The 18,634-nt window shown below is 40.3% G+C and overlaps 1 protein-coding gene across 4 annotated transcripts in view; it reads right to left on the bottom strand.

Moving 5' to 3' along the window:
- Positions 1-18,634, bottom strand: part of LOC144081931 (teneurin-3) — a 147,752-nt gene that overhangs the window by 16,772 nt on the left and 112,346 nt on the right. For all 4 annotated transcript variants that reach the window (XM_077608514.1, XM_077608511.1, XM_077608512.1 and 1 more), the window contains 7 exons: positions 18,007-18,153; positions 16,637-16,859; positions 13,026-13,145; positions 11,313-11,577; positions 10,239-10,506; positions 8,482-8,625; positions 278-527 (listed from right to left, as the gene is read on the bottom strand). In XM_077608514.1, coding sequence (XP_077464640.1) covers positions 278-527; positions 8,482-8,625; positions 10,239-10,506; positions 11,313-11,577; positions 13,026-13,145; positions 16,637-16,859; positions 18,007-18,153 — 1,417 coding nt within the window. The remainder of the gene's footprint in view (positions 1-277; positions 528-8,481; positions 8,626-10,238; positions 10,507-11,312; positions 11,578-13,025; positions 13,146-16,636; positions 16,860-18,006; positions 18,154-18,634) is intronic.

Raw genomic sequence — 18,634 nt, forward strand, 5'->3', positions numbered from 1 at the left:
TAGAAATAACTATTCCTTTTAGCTATCACCAGTGGATACTATTACACGCTTATTATTTTTCTCATATGGAAACAGACAGATGAGCATTAAGTTTTATCGTAGAATACTGTAGATTGATTTCCTGACCCGTGTATCGATAATTGTTGTGTTGTCATATTGTGAGATCCTTGCTATCGTGCGCCCTGCATCGCAAATTGTATCTGTACCCAGAGTTTTAAATATTAGCAGGGCTATCGTTGAACATAAATCAGATTTTTTAGAGCAAGGATCGCCTTACCTGAGCTCCATGATGCTGGTGACATTGCCCGATGGATAGATACGCCTAATGTAGTTGAAGTCGCCCACATAGAGGCTGCCGTCAATGCCCCACGCCAAGGCTACAGGTGCCAGCAGCTTGTTTCCCAGGGCCTGGCCGTTACAGCTCGGACACGAGATGCTACGGCGGCGGCCATTGCCCATGATGGTGGAAATGACGGGTGGCTGTAGTGAGATGAACTGGTTTTCACCACTTCCCTTGTACAAAATGCCTGTGAAAAATATACAAGTATGAGTTGAGTAACTCTGAATGATTCAGATTCACCAAGCTCTAGACTTAATCAAAACAATTTCCCAACAATAGACATTTTGGCTTTCACACGCCTTCTTGGTTGAACTCCAGCATTCAAAGATCAACCATTCATAGGGAATTTGTCGAAATGAGCCTCAATCCAAAGCATGTACCCTAATGTTTTGAAAGCAGGAGTCATGAAAATTTTCTGTAGCAGTGAGACATTTCCTTCCTTAGTACGCACAAAAAAAACAGAATACGTCCAATAGGATGTCTTTTGGTGGCATCCCAATAATCGTGTAGTAAGTGTCCAGGTAGTAGTTCAGAATTCCACCAAATCTACTGAAAAAAGGGATTTATATACATTAGATACAGTTTCTGTCATTGAGAGTGTACGGTTGTCTCTAATGAGGTATCGACAAGCATAATTGGCAACTCATGTCTCAGAGATTGCAGAAAGTGCCTTTCATCTCTTGCAATTGTGAATGTAACACGTCAATGCAACCACATGAGATGGACTCTTGCTTTACTTTCTTGGAAAACTTTGATGTGCTCATGGAAGAATCAATGGTGGTGCTGAAAGGGGGGTTCAGTTGGTGGTGGAGGAGGGAGCTGTACATTGCCGCACCAAATCTGTCAAGCCATCCACAACAAGAAGTTTGTGAAGTGAGTCAAAGCGGCTGGCGAGACAAATGCGCTTGCTCGGCACTACTGCCAGCACTGGGCCACTTTTATCCCGCTATCCTTCTGCAAACAAAGCGTCACACTTGTGCGTTGTAATGCCTGTGATCAACAGATAGACGCCGTATGTGTGATATGCTAATGACGACTTGTAGCTCCCCCACCCCGGTATGTCAGAATGTAGCATGCATTTGCATGTGAGGACATATCTGAAAACTACCTTGAAAGAACAATAACGAGCAGATGGCTTCTGCAATTTTCTCCTGTTTTCCTACTTATTGCAATATCATTCAGCCACATAATCGTTTGGCTTTCTTGTCCTCATCACGGTACCGAAGCCCTTGGCAACAACAGCTTGTGTTTTAAAAAAAAAGTCAAGTTACTCGTATTTAAAGAGCGGAGTGCTGATACAGTTATGGGCTTTAGTTTACATGCACATGTAAAGAACATGATCTCACAGCTCTCTAGAGCTTTCAGTTATTTGTACAACTCAGAATTTTCTCTGATAGAAATGATGTTGTGTAAAAAACAAACAAAAATAATAAAATAGCATTGATGCACAGATGTTTACCTAAAGAGGAGCAGTTGTTTAATGTAAACATGCTTGCAAGCTGAGGTGTTTGGAAAAGAGGATGTTTGGTCTGCAAGCCAAGTGCTTTATGCAGTTGTCAATTGTTTTTGGCCTGCTGCTTGTTCATTGAAAGCAACACGTTGGGGTCTATAACGTGTCTTTGCCCTCAGCCATATTAATATTTATCCATGGTGTTGCCTGACTTTTACCAATCCCCCACTGAATTATTCAGTCCTGCTTTTTCTACTTTTTGACATTTCAGATTTATGGCCCACGTGGGGTTTTTCCTTTTCTTTTGGAGGGGATGGCGGTGGAGCTGCCGTTCGATATCCCCCCTTTCTTAGCCAGCACGAAGATGAATCCAAATATCAGTGATTGCCGCGACTGCCGCCTCCGTATCGATCCCTTAACGTTGTAAACTTTGACTAATGTCTTCACCCCCTGACATGCACAGCAGAGGCATTTTCTATTCCTCCCTGCCGTGGCTCATTCTTCATTTTTGTGCTACTTCAAACATCTGCAGATACAGTCTCCCACCCCTTCCATCTTCCTCTAACTCATATCATCTCTGTCATATTTGATAAGGAAAATTGCTGGTGTCTGTCCTTTAGTCATGTCCTCTATGTCATTACTAGCATTTCTACATGCCTTACCATCTGCAGCCTTTCTCGATATGGACAAAGTGCGGTTTGTATCAGTGGTCCTAACTGCAAGGATCTTGATTCGCCTGAACTGAGAAACAACTGCGTCAAAATTTCTCAAAATTAGCTAAATAAACAATGGGTACTGCATTATCTTGTTGAATTTTGAGCATAACTTTTACCGACAAGATACTGACAGTTCCAACCAATCAGGAGGGCTGAGGATTAATAAACGTTAATTTGCTGCGAGGCTTCAAACTGCTTGACTTCTGCTAGTGATAAGCTCATTTAAAATCACAGCAGAAAGGTGATTTGAAGCCCCCACCAATGAAAGCCCATCTTCAGCTTGAGAATCCGTTACTGTGCTGTGCGTAGCTGGTGGCCATCTTGGGTAGGGTGACCACCGGTTGAAAACTTAATCTTGAATAGTCCATATTGCACAGCATCGGATACATTATTTCTTCGTACTTAGATTGGGATTGGTGCAACACTAATTGAAATCGGCATAAAAACTGACCAGTCACTAAGGAAATATTGTTGAAAATAAATAGTAGCTGATTCCTAAATTAAACAGGAAGTCAGCCTACACTTCAATACTAGATGACATGCTGGCCTTAAAACCAGTAAATTGTCTCCATCTTGTTCATGGAGGTGGTGTAGAGGGCATCCTACTAGGAGGACAATTAAGAACCGACACCCTCCAACCCCATCAACACATCCCCCTTCACAAGCTTCCCTCTGCTGTCCCGCTGGTAGTGTCACCAAGGTGACATTGCCATGGGCACTCTAGTTAGTCCGTTAGGTGCGTTGGCTTGGACCCCCCCACCACTTTTGTACCATTAATCATGTGGGAGGCTGTGATGTCAGAATGAAAGCTTCTCTTTTTGCATATACGACATGCCTCAAATTAGCCTGGTATCAAAGAAGTGGATTCTAGCTGTATTGAGTCCACTGGAATCAAAAAGAACATTGAGCAAATGTTCCTGGGGTGATGCTCCTATATCCTGATTGACATCAATATACGCTGTTTTTAAATTTGTGTTATCACAACTTGTATAATCGAACCAATAAAACCTGACTGTGGGGCTGGATGGTAATTATGATGTTTAATGACTGAAATATTTCGCATGAACAATAACTGGCAAAATCAGTGGTGTTTTGTGTCAAAATTGACGGGAAAAAGTGTGACACAATTGACCAAGCAATGACGCTGACTGTAGTAAATACTAGGCGAACTATCCAGTGAACAATTAGAGTCCTTTTATTTCCTGGTTTCACAATCATCCAAATGCTGGTGATATATCTATGGAGCAATTACTGAATTAACATGACAACAAACTAAATCAGAGAGTAACAGCACAGCAGAGTGACCAAATATTTAGTAATTATTGTGACAGAACTGATCGATTCATTGTGCTAGACGTAAAGCTTGAGTGGCGAAAACTGCATCTGAAGGCGCATATTTGGTCCCCTATGAACAAATTTTATACTCTTGCTGCATCATTCAGCACTAGTCCACAGTCATGTTGTTTGAAGGATGCAGCTCAGCTGCTTATTGGTTACTTGAAATGATTACTCTTTGTTACTGTTTTTGAGGTCCATTTGGCAAGAGTGAGAGTTAAATTTCAAGCGACAAGTCATTTAGAATTTTTCTGAGTGTGCCAAGAAAAACAAGTTCTCCATCCAAATTAAACCCCCACACATAAATACTTTTTATCCTATTGTGAGGAAGTTTTCTCCATTCAAACTCAGGCGCGGAAGATTTTAAAAATATATACGAAAAGATGTTTTTACGCAGGCAGCTGTGGACCTCACTGTCATCAGTCCCAGAGCTTGGTGTGCGCATGTTCATGCGTCAAGCTCCCCGCCTAGTTTCAGTCTGATATGTCAGACGTTTGATGGCCGCCACCGAGCCGCCAACAATGGCATCAAGCATAATGCGTCGTGACCGAGCGTCCTTGAGGGAGACGATGCAAAGCAACTTTAAAAAACTTGCTCGCTAACATTGACAGCAAAAAGCCGTAAGAGCGCTTTGGAACAGTTCCGATTTTTGGTCTGCTGATGAAACAGCGTGGTCATTACACTCTGGTGCTTACAGCTTGCCAAAGTGACCTCAGAATCATTTGTTTTTCTGCTCTGAACATCAGCCAAACTTCTGCAATGTTGTAGCTGAGCAATTTAAGTATTCCAGGCTTACATTTGGAGTCATAATTACGATAGACCGATCAAAACCGACACAGTTGAGACAGAATCAAATCTTCAGTGTCCAACCAGTTACTGAGAAATACAGAATGAGGTCCTATCAGGTCGGCGGGAGTTTCATTACACCATGCTACGCCGTGTTCCTGAGCTTCAATTAAAGCCCCGAAGTTGTGTGTCCGACGCTGCAATAAAACAGCTACAGCCCGCAACTATTTGTCTTTGTTAGAGGGGCTCTGTATTGTATTCTTATCCTCGCCCGACCTTCCTGGCTTTCATCTGAATCTGATCAATTCAATCAATGCAATTTGCTAATCAGATGAAGGAAAGACAACCAGGTTGACATGCCAGGGAAACAGTGGCCTCTTGTGTGGTTGCACTAATGAGGACAGTGGCTAGTCCAACTCTGATTCTTCTGCTTTTGCCTTTCAAGTACGTCTCCGCCTTTGAAGATGCACACTATATAAGTAATAATGTCGGCATCTATCTGCCTCTCGTTAAAATCTGTAATGAATCAGCCTAGGTAAAATATTAGCGGTGAGGTGGGTTGAAGGGTGATGGGGCGCAATGACTCGAGGAAGAAAAACAGGCTTCCCGGGAAGTTAAAAGAACATTGCAAGGAATATACCTATGGGGAATCTTTTTAAAGTAGCCTACTGAAGCGACCTTCTAATTGCATTTGGGACTGCTGCTTGTTTGTATTCTTTGATCACATAAACCAAAAAAAAAAAACTTAAATCAAACTTGTTAGTAAACAACCCATTTATCAAGTTCACTGGACATTTTAAATGTATATTTTTAAGCAACCACTAGAAAAGACATTAAGTTAGAGAGACATCCGAACTGCAGTAATGCCAGCAATTATAGACTAAAAGGAAAAGACAAATAAATGTCCTTCATCTGAAAGATGGTTGCTCAAGGAATCATTCACCCCATCTAAGTCCAAATTAGACATCTAACGCCAGCAACGGCACTGAAAGATGAGCATTCATGGCCAGTCCTCTCAATTGAAACAGACTGATGTTTCCAGTCAAAGTAAATTCTGAGACGAGTGTTCTCAATGGCAAACAAAGTTAGCATAGACACTGGAAATGTGTGGAGGAGCATATCAATAAACCAATGGGATACAAAGGGAATTGACCATTTCAACTTCTAATCACAATAGTAAGGATGAAAACATTTCAAGGATTGAATTGAAACTGAAGAGACAGCTGTCCATTTTGGTAAAAGAAAGATAACCATTTGCAGTGAAATACCTCAGACCATATTGACAAATTCCTTTAAAAGAATCACAATCAGAATTACGCATGCAACACAGATGATCAAACTGTCAGTCCATAACATCTAAAGTAGAGGTAAATTTGTTGACAGCCATGACACCAGCCTTATACAATTATAGTATACATCACATTCCAATAAATCATGCAGGTGTTCTTAATGAAATGCTGCTAGAGTGCAAACTACATCTCTAATGTGCTATAAATGTCTGGAGCATATTTAAGAAGTAACAAACATATCTCCTTGGTAACGAGACTGTGTGCTTCTGTGTGCAGCTCGAGGAGGCAAATAGATTCATAACTGTGATAACATGCTTGTGTTAATATGAGCCACTTTAATAAGGTCCTGTTAAAGCCACCGGACCTCGTTAACACCTTCCACCTCGCTGGGCATCTCTTTTAGATATATTCTTATAAATAGCCATGGCTTTAAGAAGGGAAAGGCAATATTTATCTAGTTTTTACAAGGCGAAGCGTTGCGTCAGTACATAAAAGCAGCGCTCCAAATAAAAATCAATGGCACAAAATAACTGTAGCAACGTATTTATGGGCCTTGGGAGGAGTTCCGTGTGCGGCTCCAAGGTCCGAAGGGTTGAAATTATTTGCAGAAGAAATCAAGAGCAGAATTGGCAGCAGAGCCAATACTGAGACGAACTGTGTATTTGGCCATGTTTGAATTAATTCAGCCATTCCATTGTAACAATTGATTTATGCACCCTATTTTCAGTTTACTTTGAATTATTTCGACCTATTCATCTAGGAAAATATTCTTTTTTTCCCTCTTTGCAATGTTGAAAATGATGTTAATGCAGTGCAGGCGTACCCACAGTAACCAAAGTAAAATGTACAAAGGGGATTCTTAAAGTTTAAAAGAACATTGCTAATGGAACTCAAGCGTATAGAGTGAGGCTGGCCATTGGGAAAATAAGAAGCTTCTTTGATTTGAAGTGTTTGTCACAGAGGTTTGAGTGATGTCATGACGCAACCTCCTAATGGATCTGCTTTTAGAATGTCCTTATTTTTTTGTATTTAGACAGTTGGTATACAGGTTTGTTGTTAACATGAATGATGGCTAAATTAAAACTTTATGGAGGTTTTAGAAATAAAATGGATGAATTAATTGAAGGAACAATTTGGGGAAAACAACTTATTTAAATAGTTATAAGCAAAAATAATTTTAAAAACATGAGTAACAAAAAATAAAAATATTATAAATAGATTGAAATAACTAAGAATATAAACACTTCAAAACATTGAAACATTTTGTTGTGAAAATGAATAAATGAAGAATAAAGACAAATTCAAAATGTGGCATGTATGTTATTTGTTCTGGGAATTTTTGTCATTTATTTTGTTTCATAAATTTCTTGTGACCTCACTTAGCTTCACTTTTTGGCTGCCATTGACGGCAAAAGACATCCAAACTATTTTAATGGTGAAGGTTTCAGTTGAAATGGATGGATTGGACTAATGCCGCAATAGGTATTTTCAATATAAAATTCTCTCTCTTACTAACTAGCACAATCCTTATTCTGTGACATGGCGCAAATAATCACCAGAAGCACTACTACTATTCCCCAAAAATTAAAAGATGAGATGAAAGGATGCTTAATGACTACAAAAACTCAACAATGGACATGTTCACGACTTCTATCCTTACAATTTCATGTGATGTCCCAGCTACTGACTATACATACACACAACAAACACACACACGCACATTTTAACATTTGAATGCATTAAAAGTGATGATTGGAAATGTATGCCATCATTAATATGCTGATTTAATGAACTCATTCTTGGAAGAATACCAAGCAATCATTAGAAAAGATCTGGGTTGACATGTTTAAAATAAAGCTGCACACAGCAGAAATGAACCCACACTAATGTACATTAAAAAAAACAATGAAATAGGTAGAAACAAATGTCTCATCAGCCCAATATGCCGATATTAAAGTACTTTTGAAGCCAATCGAGACAGTAATGAGCAAATGAATCAGTGTGCAAGTGGGCCGTGCCACCATTCCAAATCACTCAGCGCCATCATGAAGATGTGCCCTTTTGATGAACATGCTGCTAATGACATTAATTCAATATCGTAAATGAGTTCTTTGCTCACTCATCTATCCGTGGCACGTTAATCAACAAGTACAATAAATGTAAAATAGTCTCGCGCCTGGCGTACGCATGAGCAGGTGCAATCGAATCCCTCCCGACAGAGAGTGGGCCGGGTTGCGAGGGCGATTCAGTGGCGCGCGCTAATGCCAGCGCAATTACAAGCGGGCGGCCTCGGGCTAGCGCGTCTTTGTCAGCTCGCCAGCCTGGTCTCTTGTTCTGACGTGCAGTGCATTCCGACACACAGTCGGCGTTCTAATTATCAGAGACGATTCGTGTTGTTGTTTTTTTATCTGCAAGTCAAGGTCGTCTGTTGTGACAGTGAGTTTTCAGTTTGCTGGGAATTACTGACATACTTTCATCTAACTTTACTTTTTCTCGCTCTCACACTAAGTATACATATATGTTGTCTTTTTTGGTTTAGAAGGCATACATGTCTGAATATCTTACCGTTCTGCACATCTAGGACATGGTGCTTGTCCAGCATCCATCCTCCCATGTTGGCGGCGTCCACCTCGTAACCCTGAAGCACCGCTGTCCGCTTCTCCCAGTGCACTACGTCCAGACATGACTCGTACTCGTAGCCCACTGAAACTGGAAGACCGAACAAAATTGTCCAATTCAGATCTTTTTGCAAAGTGCAGTAAGGTAAAAGAGATTAATCTGTACTTCTATTTTTACTACTGTCAGTATTTTTTTAAGGAAATTCCTTTTCGCATATCTTTGCAAATTCTCAGAAAATTACATGATCAGGCCTGATTTCCGTTCATGTGACCAGATCGGGGACACTGTAAATCTGATCTTGTCTTGTCCTTTCACCATTTTCCCTGCATTTTCATCCTTTATCACACTAGTCCAGAAGTAACTTACCATCAACCATGAATTATATAGAGAGCCAAGACATGTCACTGCAGTAGTAAATCCTGAGTTTTTAACATAAACACTGTACTTTGCAATACTAATGCTGCAATAATTCTGCAAATTACGAGCTGCACTACTGTGACACAATAGCAAGCCGATGCAGATTATCTGAGTTCTGCTGAATAGACTCAATGCAGCACTAAAGAACGATGACAAATGAAATTGCAATTTCTGCAGAAATTCTATCTAAAGTTCCAATGTTAGCTATAGCTAATCCATCATGGCAGATCATAGCAATTCATGGCTAAAGCAAATAGGGAAACAGCAAAGGGGTATTAGTGTTGTTATCTGGATTTTTGGAGCAAAAGTAGAAATATTTGGTGCGCCTTCAGGCAAACGTTTTTTCTCTGAAAAGTCAGACTTTTACGGAATATGATATTAAAAACTATGACCTGTCCCTTGGCACTACTATTTTATCTGGAAAAAAATGGTACACTATTAAAGTCTTTTTTTGCCTGAAACACACAAGTTTGGTTTTGGAGGAAAATATGACTAGTGTAACTTTTACCTCAAAGAAATATAACAATTTGCTTTTATTCTTGTTACACTGAAACAGTTTTCTCATGAAAATTACTTGTTTGCCAACCTATGTAGCATTATTTGAGGACGTCTCCGAACTGATCAACTCAGTTTTTAATGTATAATTATTCATTCGTAACAAGTCATTGGTTGTGGGTTTATACATTTTGAGGATTTGAAACTTATAGTTTTAAGAATTCAACGTTTTTTAGGAGTTTTCAAGCATCTACAGAGTCCCCTTTAAAGATATTTTATCATAGATAAGACTTTTTAATTATTAAGGAATAAGAGCTCAAGTGTGTTTCCTGAGAAATGTCTCCATGGCTTTATATTCTTGATAGCTGCTTTTCATTTTTACTCCTCATAGTACCAAAAGCGATGAGAAGAGACTCACTCTGGCAAACAGTGACATGACACACCTGGGAGCTGTTGTAAATTGTGACTAAAAGAAAAAAAGCATCTAAAATGTCTCCTTTAATTATCGCTCAAATGAATTAAATTGAACGACGAACATAATTTATTTTGTCAAGAGCCACTGTGCAAATGCCATCACTTTTCAATCTGCTGTGATTCAATCATGAAGTCATTTATAGGAGTCTTGACTCTAAGGCTCTATATATATATCACAGCAATGCGCGTGTAAAAATATGAGACCGCAGGCCGGTTGAGTTAAAGCTTTGACACCATCTACTAAATTTTTTGGGGGAGTTTCATAACAAAGGCAGTAAAGAAATGAAAATAGATCAAAATCAATCAAAAGAACTCACCCACAGCCTCTGCCAAGCCGTAGACTTTTTGGCTGTAGGCGTCCGTCTTATCCCAGATAAAAGTGTAGGATAAGTCAGGAAAGGCCGGGAAGGATTTCTGCACCTGGCGACCCATCACGGCTACCATCAAGTGCACCTTCATCAGCCCAAAGGGCAGCCGTTCCTGGGTGAGCAGAACCTTGACGATAGGCTTGTAGCCGGACGCCCGCGAGCTCAAGTAAACCAGGTTGAGGTCGCTACCCGGGATGGCCACTTGCTCGTGAAGGACCTGTTTGGGGAATGAGCCGCAAGTCAACTTCTTGTAGTGTACACATTGTAAAAAGTTTTTATAGTCCTCTTAAAGTTGGTAAAAAATGATACCCTGATGAATTATTTCACAGCTTCATTCATCGCTTTTATGGGTACACAGAGGGCTTGGAGGAAGCTCAACATAATATCACACATTTCTGTGGCATTTATGTGGAAGCAATGTCTTGAGAGAATACCATTTTTAATAATCAATTGGTTTTAAAAGTCATGCACAAGATATATGAATCATGATGGTAAAAACATGTTTTTTTCTATTTAAACAAAACATTTTTTTACCTTAAGTAACATATTTTGCTGTCCTATGTGTGACAGCACAGTCTCCTGTTTTATGCATATCATAAAAATGGTTATTTGTTTTGGTATAACTTGATAAAGCAGGCATGTCGCGAATCCGATCGTGTGATTGGTAGTGAGTCACAATCATTAAAATTTCAGAGGTTCGGAATCGGTAGAAATTATTGTGTTTTTAAAATGTATTTATTTTTTCATAGTGGTTTTATGGTACTTATATACACACCCCTGAAACAAACTTTGAAGACCAAGAGAAAATGTCCAGCGACAGAAAAAAATGTGAAGAAAATCACAACTGAGATAGCTTAATTTATCTTGTTGGATGATCAACTTTATACTTTATATAAATTTATGTTGTAAAGAAACTATTGGCTTTCTCACTGAGGTAGCAACACCTTCATCTGCATCACCAGGATATCATCTGCCAACATGTAGAAGGCTACATAATAAATTGCTACTATTAAAGTAGCTCACCTGTGTCTCTGGAATCACTGGGCTGTCTTCCGGTGATGTCTTGTATAAAGTAGAAAGCGGAGTGGCCAGTACCAGCGGTTCGGGCCGGCTCAGGCCCGTCAGGTAGCAGCCAGTGATGTCGTTGTTCTCCTTGTGCTGCATCACTACCGTGTCCATAACGTGAAATACGTTCCATGGGACCCAAACGGTACGGTGCAGCGTTGGGAATGGCGCTCGCTCGTACATCAGGGTTAGCGATGCACCGGCATTGGCGAGCAAGTCGAACCTGGAGGAAATTAAGATTCACATATAGCTAAAATAGTTTATACTTGGGACAATATCCCATCCTCAACCTGGAGAGGGCACTTTATCTGTTCTTACGAAGTGGATCGTTTTGCCTTGAAGTCACTTTTCTGTACCTTTATTACCACCTTAATTCAAATGAACGTCAACCGTAACGAGCAAAGCTAGTTTGTCCCTTTGCAACTGGCTGAAAGAAAAGACATCCCAAGCACTAAGATATTTTTCACCCTCTATGTCCCCCTTATACAATGCCACTGTTTGATGAGAAGAAAGGTGGCGGTGGTGGGGATTAGCACAAGCCTTCAGATATTCCGCTCTGGAAATCGCCTGACGAGAAGCGTGATAAATGCTTGTGGATGATCACACTTGGTCAACCAACAGAGCCGCCCTTACAAAGAGGATGGGAGAAGAGGGGTTTGTGTATGTGTGTGTGTGCATATTCTTGCAGCTGCGAAACCCTGACCCCAATCCAACATCTACCCTCAACCCACATCACTTTCTTGTCCAAAGTAGAAAGCGCTGGTGAAAGCGAAGCTGTTTTAGGTCAGCTGCACAGCTTGGCACTTGGCATATGTGTGTGTCTGAAGTCATGCAATGTCACCACACAGACACACACACACACACACACACACATGCACGCACAGCTGCTTCACCCCTACCCTCGGGAGGTGGTATACACACACACACACACACACGCATGAGAAGCACTTCAAAGTCCTTCATTTCCAAACCAGTAAGTTTTCCTCCGAGTAATGTGGAGCTAATTAAAAGCAGAAAAATAAAGACTAAAGATTCCAAATAGTAAAAAAGTTTCATTTTTTCTTTTCTAACCATCATGTTTGGTCAAAAAAAGAGTAATGAATTTGATTTGGGCAATGACAAGAACATATAAATGATGGTCCCTGGTAACATTGTGGTCCAAAATCATAACATTATAATTCTTTGAAATGAATTATTTACCATTGAGGTAGTGTTTTTGTCATTGATGGTTGTGGGCGAGTATGCATTATAGAGATATGTATTTGGAAGAGAAGATGGTAGAGCTCCCTGCTTTTTCTTCAAATTTGCAAAAGGTACTTAGTGAAGCAGCACGAGAGTGCGCCGAAGCCTATGTTTGCGCTGTCATTATGCGTGCGACAACAACAGTGGCAGAAGGTCAGAGCGTAACGCGGCGTGTTTAACGATACGGCGAATAGATTGATTGTAGCCTCACTGAGGCAATGCATTTTAAACAGGTCTATCCAACAACATGGTTTCTGCCGCTGTGACATTTGCATCAGCAATTGTTTCCGTGGCGCTCTCTCCATTTGCTGTTATGTTCGGGATGAACGACAGGACGACTCCACACATTCTCCCCAAGCAGTCGCAGAAGATAAACACGTATACGAGGCAAAAGGTCATTGGGGTGGCAGGGAGAATGATTGCGCTTACATGCCGTCTTGTCTGGTGACAGTGGAGCCGTATTCGGGGTAGTGCAGAAATGACACGTTGACTCCGATCAGCGGAGTTCCATCTCCGGTGAGGACCTGACCACGGATGACTGACACCAAGCTGTGCGAAAAAAGAGCACACACAGTTTGTTGAAAAGTCAAACAACGTCTTTACGTGTCAGAAAATAAAGTTAATATTGAACAACTTAAAACAAATGTAAACATATCTTTATATTAGAATTGATTACAAATTCAACTATCAAGTTATTTTCTTGGAATAATGGTTGTGTTTCTCCGATAAAGATACCCGTGTCATATTGCTAATCGTATTGCATCGGTACCGTTACCGAAATGATGTCGTCAAAATACGGGAACACTAAGAAATAACATGCAGTATGCCTATTTTGAGATCTAGTTTCTAAGTGCGGGTTGCCAATCATACTTCTGCTATGAATTTCAATAAGTTTATCACCAGGAAACGTCCAATCAATTAGAAGTTGGAGGGTCACAACGAATGAACGTTTCTATGACTTCTGTTCTTTTTCTTCCGTCTACAAAACTTTTTCCGGTATAAAACTGACCAAACACAAATAAACCATATCGATCTTTTTTTTTAAATAAACATGCTGCATGCTGGCTTATTTAGTGGGTGTAAAAGGAAGTTCTTTTTCACTTTTTAACAGGTTGTCTTACACGAAGAAGCATCACTCACCAACTGGCTGATTTGCCCCTCAGGCAAACTGATTTATTTTAGCTGAGAATGTTCGCACTAACGGCACTGAAAATGATATTTTTTTAATATTCAGGCACTTTGCTGCATAGAACTGACAGACGCATGAATAAAAATCCATCAAAGATGTGGTCGGTACCTTCAGGTGAACCTCTGCATGACTTAACCTTGCTGATGTATTTTTTTTCTTTTAGTCACGTTTCCGCTGAGTTTAATTTATTCGGCGCCTCTCATGCGGGGAGAGGAATCGGAAACAAGCTCCTTCTTACATTCATCACAGGAGAAGAAGGGGGAAAAGACATGGTATCTTCACGTCATTATGTAGCTGAGACAGGCTTGATCAACAGCAGTTTCACCATGCGCATCTTTTATCTAGTCCAACAAAGGCAATGAGGCCACTAAAGAGTGCAGTGCCACTTATTTTCAAGCATCTATATTTGTCTTTAGGAAGTGAGACGTTGATACGAGTGTAATGAAGAGCAGGTGACAGCTGACAACGCGCGGAAACGAATACGTTCTTAGATGCTCATACGTTTATTTTCAACAAAGAATATTCGTTTAGTTCTAGTTTAGTATATAAAAAAGACATTATATTACAGAGGAATGGTAATTCAGAGTACCTCTTTATATGATACAATTTGCATTACAAGGGTCACGATACCAATTATCTCATCATATGGCGATAAAACATTCATCGAAACACAAGTTAGGAAATCATATTTTGTAAACATTGATAAATATCAAATGCATTTAACTGGGAGGTTTATCGTGGGAATATTTTATTCTTTAATCTTCCCTGCAGAATTATTTTAGCACGGAGTACTGGCAAGGAATGATCAGGCTTCAGTGGCAAAGTGGACAAAAGGTCAAATGGGTTCCTCCAGCAGTCCCAAAACATGCACGCTACATTAAATATAATGATGCACCAATTAATTTAAAGAGGGCGGGATGGAAGTAAATGAACGAATGTTTGTGCATTCGCTCACATTCTCTTGGCTCAAATGGATTTGGTTTCTACTAGTGATAAACTCATTTAACTCCACAGAACGATTTAGTGTTTTATCGGTACAAGTACCACATTGTTGTACTAGTTAAATGGTAACTTAATTTTAAAAAAATCAGCAACCGAAGCCCATTTTCTCCTGAGGTGGATGGAAGAAAATAAAATGAAATGACGCTTAGGGAGTATTCCCAGTGATGGTTTCAAGTAATCCTTATGTAAATAGCTCGCTTTACTGAAAATACAGAAGCAGGCAATAACCGGACGCAGGGATGGTGGGTAATCCTTATCCTCATTGTCCTCAGCTTACTGTCATGTCAGTGTCTAGCAGCAGTGGTAGTGGTCGTGCTCAAAATATTCATTAGATTCTCTTTTCACTTTCTCGCGGCTAAAAGAAAAGCCTGCATGTTAGAAGTTGAGCGTACAGTTAATTAAATGTCACTGTATCACCACTGCAATGCTGCATTTATTCATTAAATAAAAGCTTCGTCTTTAAGCCATCTGGCTTCAGCATTTAGCTTTGAGCAATTGGAAAAACTGATTTAATGTGGCTGTAAACAGTGCCCTATCATCTTGTTAGCATTGTCATGTGTGCGTGTGCAGGCATGACATTAGTGTATTTAAACCATAGCGGGGAATCTACTCAATGAAAGCCTTCCGGCGTCAGTGTGAAGTTTAAAGAAATTGTTGCAATGAATTAGTAGGGTTAATAAGAGTGTAATGCATGTTGAAAACATCATGTGAACTCGGACGGCCCGGTGAAAGAGTGGTTAGAATGTCTGGTTCAGAGTTCTGAGATCGAGGGATCAATCCTCGGTGGGTTCCTTCCATCCTTTTGTGTTTGCATGTTGTTCCCGGAGGTTTTTTCCAGGTACTCCAGTTTCCTCCTACAGCCCCCAAACAAGCATGGCTGGCTAGTTGAACACTAAATTGCCTCTAGGTGTGAGCCTGAATGGTTGTCTGTCTCCTTGTGCTCTGTGATTGGCTGGCAACCAATTCAGAGGTCCCACCACTTGCTTCCCATAGTTGGCTGGGATAGGCTCCAGCAGCCCCTGCAACCCTTGTGAGGATAACCGGTACAGAAGAAAAAAATCAAGTGACTAATTTGACACCTGTAATGTAGTTTGGCATCAAATCTTTGAACCTTTTGACTTAACAGAAAATGAATGTTTTTTTCTGTAGTCTGACCAGTACTTTGCCGACTTTCTGGTCCCTCACTTTCCTCATCATAGTAAAAGATCAAAAGCAGACACTAAATTGATCTTGTTAGAAGAGTAGCTTGAATTATCTTGAAAGGCAAAATCTGATTGTGACAGTGCAACAAATGTGATTTTGAAAAATGTTTGTCACTATAATTGCACACAATCAAACACAGCCAACCTTGTTTGAGTCATACTAGCCACAGGCCACAAATTAGCTTTCAGTTTAGTTTATTTGTCGTCTAATCAGTTCATGACCTTTCAGTTTTTGTCCAAATAGAACAAACTAAAAAAGTATTATATGTTGCATGTTTCTAATAAACGAAGACAAATAAAGAGACAAAAAATACTTGATTATAACATTATGAAGATAAAATGAAACATTAGACATCTTATTCATTCATTTTACCCTCCACTTATCACTTTGTCAGTTTAATGCCCCTGAACTACCTTCTTTTCTTTTTCCTCTTTTAAAAAATGGGAAGATGACATGACAACGTAATCGGAATACTTTTAACACCCTGCGGCCATAGCATATTTATAAGAAAGCAAAAACAAAACGGACAAAAAAAAAACAAGAGTAGTGAACCTCTTAGCACACTTAACACTGACCAAGACAAAACAACATTGCCGACTGGGTTTGTAAAAAACAGCTGTTGACAATAATGATAAAAAAGGCTTACCTGCTGTTAAAGGGGTTCTGCCCCGGTACCGCATGACTTCCGCTGGGGCCCATTAGGAACGCTACACGTTCATAAAAGGTCTTGGAGACGGGCTGGCCTGCTGAATTCTGGCCATGAGAGGCAATGACAGCAGCACCCGGGTCCAGTGAGCCTTTACAGTACGTCTGACCTTGGCACGAGATCTGAGTGCAGCAGTCCGGATCCATACAGTCCACCAGCCCGTCTGAAAAATCAGAAGAAAGACTTGTGAGCCTTGCTGTCCTTAGCTGGGCATCATCAACAGTCTCATGCATGAATTATGTTTTTCCCCCCCTTAAATATTTTTTTACATGTCCAACAGGGGTTTCAAACTAGCAGGGTACCATCTGCATCCCACAGGACTTTTAAATCTAATTATTGTACTTGTATAAGACAAAAAGGGCATTCAATTCAATTACAATTATAATTTATCCAATTGTAGCATTAGTGTTGACCTCACTTAAAAATTAATAACTGTCTTCATGCTTGAGTGGGTCAATGTTTTTTTTGTCTCATTGTGCCCTGCAATTGGCTGACAACAAATTCAGGATGAACCCCTCCTATTGCCCATAGTTAGCTGAGATAAGTTTTGACAACCCCACGACCCTTGTGGGATGAGCGGAACGGAAAATTGATTTTCAAAATGACTTCTGGCATGAATCTGTGACCGTCAGTAGGATCGTGACCTGGCGCCCTGAACCTCTTGTTGGATTCCTCTAGCACTTTCGTTGGCAGTGAAAGGTGTTGGGATGATTGTGCATCATCTAAGGTAAAAAAAATGTCTCTGGGAAATGACTTTTTAGAAACTTGTGATGAGTGGCAATATCAGGTAAGTTGCGCTTTAAATGGAACTTTAATGTGCAGGGAGAAACCTTTAATCACTATTTTCAGGTGAACCATAAACAGTGAGGGATGGATGCTTTTTTAAGTTATGGAGAGGTGCAAAATATGCAGTATTTACATATGCAATATTTTTGGTTTAGCGTTTGGTTCAGTTCAGGTTGGGATGTTTTTGCGTGTGAGTTTTTTCCCATGTTTTATTTACTGGGCTTGGGCAGCAACCTCAGAAAGAAAGTCCAAATAAAGGTCTTCAGGCAGATAGTGGATCTGAACTTTTTTTTCTAAGTGATTAAAATACATTCTTTTTACCTTTTCTAAGGATTTGTTTTTTAAAGTCTAGTTTAAGATAATGAGAATGGAAATAAATGGAAAGGAAATGCCATTTCCACACCATTACGCCTGCCCATTTGCCAGGTTTCTGCTGAATTCATTCAAGCATCCCTCTTCTGTACCTATCACGCTGGGCCAACACCTGCTATAGGCAACCTACCTCAACTGGTTATTCTCCTTACCTCCCTCATTGTCCTTGCCATCGGAGCAGAGTGTCTCTGTGGCGACATCACAGCCCAGGCCTCGCCATCCTGACTGACAGATGCAGTGCCAGACATTCTGATCCAAGACACATCGCCCATTGTTGTTGCACAGGCCTGGGCAGCCGTCTGTCAACACATCATGTACCACATCATGTCACACACTAGCACGAAAAGGAGAGCAATGTGGTAGAGGGGGATTAATAGAGAGTAGACAGGGGGCAGAGGAGCAAACACAGAGTGCAGAAGACGTCTGACGGGACTCAAAATGTGCGAGAAGGTTCTGTCGATTCACATGAGCGGGTCTGTGTGATAAAAGTGTCTCAGCGACTCTTAATTAGAATAGGGCCAGGATTCGTGTTGCAGCTTTGAGGTGGGTTATAAACCTGGCATTACTGATTCTGAAATTTTGTTCCCGTAGGTCAAACTGCACTCCACAGTGTAGCTGTATCCTAGCACTGCATACTTTAATGAGATCCAAAACAACAAAAAGAGAGCAGTAAAAATATTTATATATCTATATAGTTATATCCACAGTATAGTAGATTGGGGTTGAAAATCACAATATCAGAATTTCAAGACTGCTCCTGAAACCAATACCTAAATGTAT

Source organism: Stigmatopora argus, chromosome 9 (assembly GCF_051989625.1).
Source record: "Stigmatopora argus isolate UIUO_Sarg chromosome 9, RoL_Sarg_1.0, whole genome shotgun sequence".
NCBI lineage: Eukaryota > Metazoa > Chordata > Actinopteri > Syngnathiformes > Syngnathidae > Stigmatopora > Stigmatopora argus.